The sequence below is a fragment of the Azolla caroliniana genome, unplaced genomic scaffold, assembly GCF_043228905.1.
Source record: "Azolla caroliniana isolate FFs.n. ecotype wild unplaced genomic scaffold, voAzoCaro1.0.p SCAF_6, whole genome shotgun sequence".
NCBI lineage: Eukaryota > Viridiplantae > Streptophyta > Polypodiopsida > Salviniales > Salviniaceae > Azolla > Azolla caroliniana.
In genome coordinates, this window is record NW_028230441.1 from 13,731,668 (window position 1) to 13,735,652 (window position 3,985).

The following is a 3,985-nucleotide window of genomic DNA, read 5'->3' on the forward strand; positions in this document are numbered from 1 at the left end:
AATTCTAATTCTAAAAAATAATCAACTTCTATTACAATGATCCTACTCCAACGTATGGCCAACGTAATCTCTTTGTGTGTTGTGTGCATGTGGGTGAGTGTGATTTTGACAAGGTATTTGGCCATCACTCGTCAACCATACCTTTTCATTATGTCCAAACATTTGCTCACACACAAATTGGGTTGTTGAACGTAAATGAATGAAGAGAGAAAATAAATAAGGATTAGTTAGAGGAATCATGATGTTGATATACTACAAAGGGGTTGTTGTTGGTAAGAAGAGCACGAAAGATAAGAAATGAAGTAAGAAGTCGTCGTTCAAGGGAGGGACTATAGTATACTATACTATACTATGATTGGAGCTGGTGGCACTGCCTTGTTTGAGTGTTTCCATTGCCAATGCCCTTCTTCTTCTTCTACTTCCATGAAATGCTTGGGTGTCCAAAGAATCCCCTCTTTTTTCCTTTGCTTGGCCAATGCTCTTTGCCTTTCTTCAACCTCATGCTTCCCTTTCCTGGCCATTTCCCAATCCCTCCTTGTTATCCCGGCCATCACCACCCTCCATACGGCCAACGTCTCAGTCGGCTCCACATCATCCTATTGTTCATTCATTCACTCCAATTTCAAATCCATACATAACATACACCAGTTACTATAAATTAAGAAAGACAATCATAAACATGCCGCACACCCTACCCTTTCCTAAATCCACACACACACATATATATATATGTATAACCTTTGCCTTTCAGAAGGCTCTTGTATGCCATGCATACTTTTTGAAGTTAATCCATCCATACACACAGATATGCACAGATGAGAAGAAATTATTAATCTACAGATGTTTTAAGCCAACAAGGCCTCACCGTTTCGTTCCTAAATGTAGGGGTCTTCATGTTGCTCATTGCAACCATAGAATCAAATAAAACCGACTCTTCTCCCGTCTTCATATTCTTTTGCATCACTATTCTGCAACAAACAAATGGCCACACAAGACACGACATTTTCCTACATGTAAGGCTCACCAAAAAAGAAGATGTAAAATCATTACCCAATGCATTAGGCATTCACCCCATACAATACATGTTCTATGTTAGAAAGAAAAAGAAGAAGCACCAGTCTACACTTTCTACTCTAATAGTTAGATTATATGCTATATAACCTTGTTTACAAAACAGGCATAGAAAGTTCATTATCAACCATAGTGGGGTTAATGCAACATACCTCGCCCTTGAGCTCTAGGTGAATAAACACATTGCAATCATATCTAATGATACTACCAGTGCCATAACATTGCGTCATACATAGTAAAAACTTCACCTGTTCCAGGCACCACTGATTTCACACATCACCACGTTGGTATTCATATCCTTCACTTGACCAATGACTTGGCCCCCACTTCCTTTCAGCCCAAAACAGCCTTTCCTTTTGAAGGCTATTGTGGCTTCAAGTCCAGAAGCAACACACTTAATGGTGGATGTGCTTACATGCTCGCATCCTGGTGCAGGGAAGAATCGAACTAAAACATTTGGGAATGTATATGTATAAACCTCATTATGCTTGTCGAGCCATAGAGTACTTGCACCACGAATCTCAGCCTCCATTTTGTTCCCTGGCACCAAACCATAAAAAGAAAACAAACATGTGCTAAGTCATTTTCTTACATGTAATAGAGAAAGTATAATTAGGAACCAAATGTGTAAATGTGTGGCAGTACTGAAATATATTGGTCAAAAGGGTTTCCGTCTAAAAGCTACGGGATGTTAAGCTGCATTCATATCCAAATTTTTGTGAGCATTAGCAGAGTGATGAACAGTTAAATGGCAGGCTTTCTGTAATGAATATTATGAGAATAGTGAAGCTATAGCATCTATTATTTGATGTTATGGCCATAGATTCCCATGGTTTACCATAAAAATGTGGATGAACTCGTCTGGTCCACTGTAGCCGGATTGCATTCTCATTACTTGTTGCATAGAGAGCCGTCACTGGAGGATGATGAGACACCTATACACACATGCATGCACGCGCACACGCACACATTTTATCATATATATATATATATATATATATATATATATCCTATCGAACACCTATTTCAATAAACAAAGACACCTAACCTTGAATACATCCTACAGAAGGAACGACCCAGAATGAAATCGAAAAAACTATTCTCCTAATCTGAACATGAATTCCCTTCATTCAATGTGAGGTAAAGAAAGGAAAATAAAGTGATGAATTGAGAAGACCTGCTCGAGCAAGATATTGAGGTGTCCAAAGGAGACGTGGTGAGTTTCACCAAGGGTGGGGTTGAGCGGAGAGAGGCCGAATGGGCTCAATCTAAGTGTGGAGAGGGTCCACGCGACAACCCTAAGGAAACGTTGGAGAGGTGTGGATGCTCGCGAACACGCCCCTAGCAAATCTTCGCCACAACAATACACACTCTCTCCATAGCATTGCAAGTAAGACTTGGGCAAGTTGAATTGCACAGGAACCTATACATAAATATATATATATATGTATCGTATGGGTAAACATGAGCAAGTAGTTGTGAATGGAAAATAAATAAAGAGCCAACCAAAGGTTGTCTTCTCTCTCTCTCTCTCTCTCTCTCTCTCTCTCTCTAATACATATAATATATATATCTTGGTAAATGTACTTACTTGGAACCTTGTAATGTCGGAACCAGGCATGATGCTTCTGACAAGCTCCAGTATCTTAGCGACCGGATTTTTGGGCTTCTCCCCATCTTCTGCAGCAGCAGCAGCAGAAGAAGAAGCAGGGGCTGCGGAATGCGGGAAAGGAGGCGTGAAGACCAGGTGGTCGCGTACCAACATCCCCATCATTCCCTCTCTCTCTCTCTCTCTCTCTCTCTCTCTCTCTCTCTCTCTCTCTCTCTCTCAATGTCGCTGCTCTCACTACTGCTGCTGTTGCCGATGATGAAAACCATACAACAACAAACAGAAACAAAAGCAAGTTATAAAGAATATAAAAAAGGAGGAGAGAACAGGAGGAAGGAAATGAATGAAAGAGACGCGTGCAGAGACAGACATACAGACAGAGACAGAGACAGAGAAGGTGTGTAGTAGTAGTAGTAGACTGTAGTAGCAGTAATAGTCGTCAAGTATGTATACATGTGTGTAAGTATTAATGTATATGTATAGAAAATAAAGAGAGATGGGAGAGATACAGACAAAAACTTCTCTTTTGTGTGTGTGTGTGTGTGTGTGTGTTTCTATCAGGCTGAGGAGGTTGTGTGTGTGTCTGTGTCTGTGGCTCTCTATCACGAGTCGTCGTTGCATTTAATGCATTGATAATCACTACTGATATATGTATATGTATCTATATAGGGTGGGACTGAAGTGAGGATCTCTCTCTCTCTCTCTCTTGGTAAAAGCTGCATGGATTGACACATGCGTGACATTAGTGATATTCTCCATGCGCAATATTCAAGAATACGAAATGGCCCCAAGAATATTAGAAAACCATTCCTTTTGTAAAATAAATATAAAATATTTATTTATTTATTTAAATAAATTTAATTAATAAAAAAAAAGAACAATTATTCATTAATTGATTATAGTGTCAACTTTCAAGAGAGTTTATGAAACTTATTTTAATTAATCAATCTATTTATTTATTTATTTTAAATGAATATTTTTATATTTATTATACAAATATGATTAGTACGAACTTTGAAGATATAATTGGTTTGAAGTACTATGTTTAATGTCAAAATAAAAATATATACATAAATTTTAAGGGAATAAAAAGTGAGAAATTAATGAGCTTTTATTTTATCTTATTTATTTATTAAAAATATGTAAAACGAATACTTATAATTTATAAGTTATACATTTATTATAAAATTTTAGTAGTGTTAAATCCGTAAGTCCTCTTTTATTATCCCTATTTATTGTCAAAGTTCCTTTTTTCTTTATCCTAAGAAATTTAAAAAAACAGAGTTTTTTTTTTAGTTAAATGAA

General features: G+C 37.3%; 1 protein-coding gene across 1 annotated transcript; it reads right to left on the reverse strand.

Moving 5' to 3' along the window:
- Nucleotides 1–247: 247 nt before the first annotated feature.
- On the reverse strand, nt 248–2,863 carry LOC147863166 (oxysterol-binding protein-related protein 4B-like). Its single transcript, XM_087321926.1, has 6 exons — nt 2,663–2,863; nt 2,249–2,494; nt 1,910–2,006; nt 1,320–1,611; nt 866–968; nt 248–596 (listed from the first exon to the last, which is right to left on the reverse strand). The coding sequence occupies exons 1-6, from the start codon at nt 2,843–2,845 to the stop codon at nt 345–347; spliced, it is 1,173 nt and encodes a 390-aa protein (XP_087178052.1). The 5' UTR covers nt 2,846–2,863; the 3' UTR covers nt 248–344.
- Between the last annotated feature and the right edge of the window lie 1,122 nt (nt 2,864–3,985).

Excerpts from the sequence above, each read along its gene's own strand:
- LOC147863166 (XM_087321926.1), bottom strand. The coding sequence starts at position 2,845 with ATGATGGGGATGTTGGTACGCGACCACCTGGTCTTCACGCCTCCTTTC. Across the intron at positions 2,007-2,248 it reads TCAATATCTTGCTCGAGCAG|GTGTCTCATCATCCTCCAGT; the intron begins GTCTTCTCAATT and ends ATGTGTGTATAG. Across the intron at positions 969-1,319 it reads ATCAGTGGTGCCTGGAACAG|AATAGTGATGCAAAAGAATA; the intron begins GTGAAGTTTTTA and ends TGTTTGTTGCAG.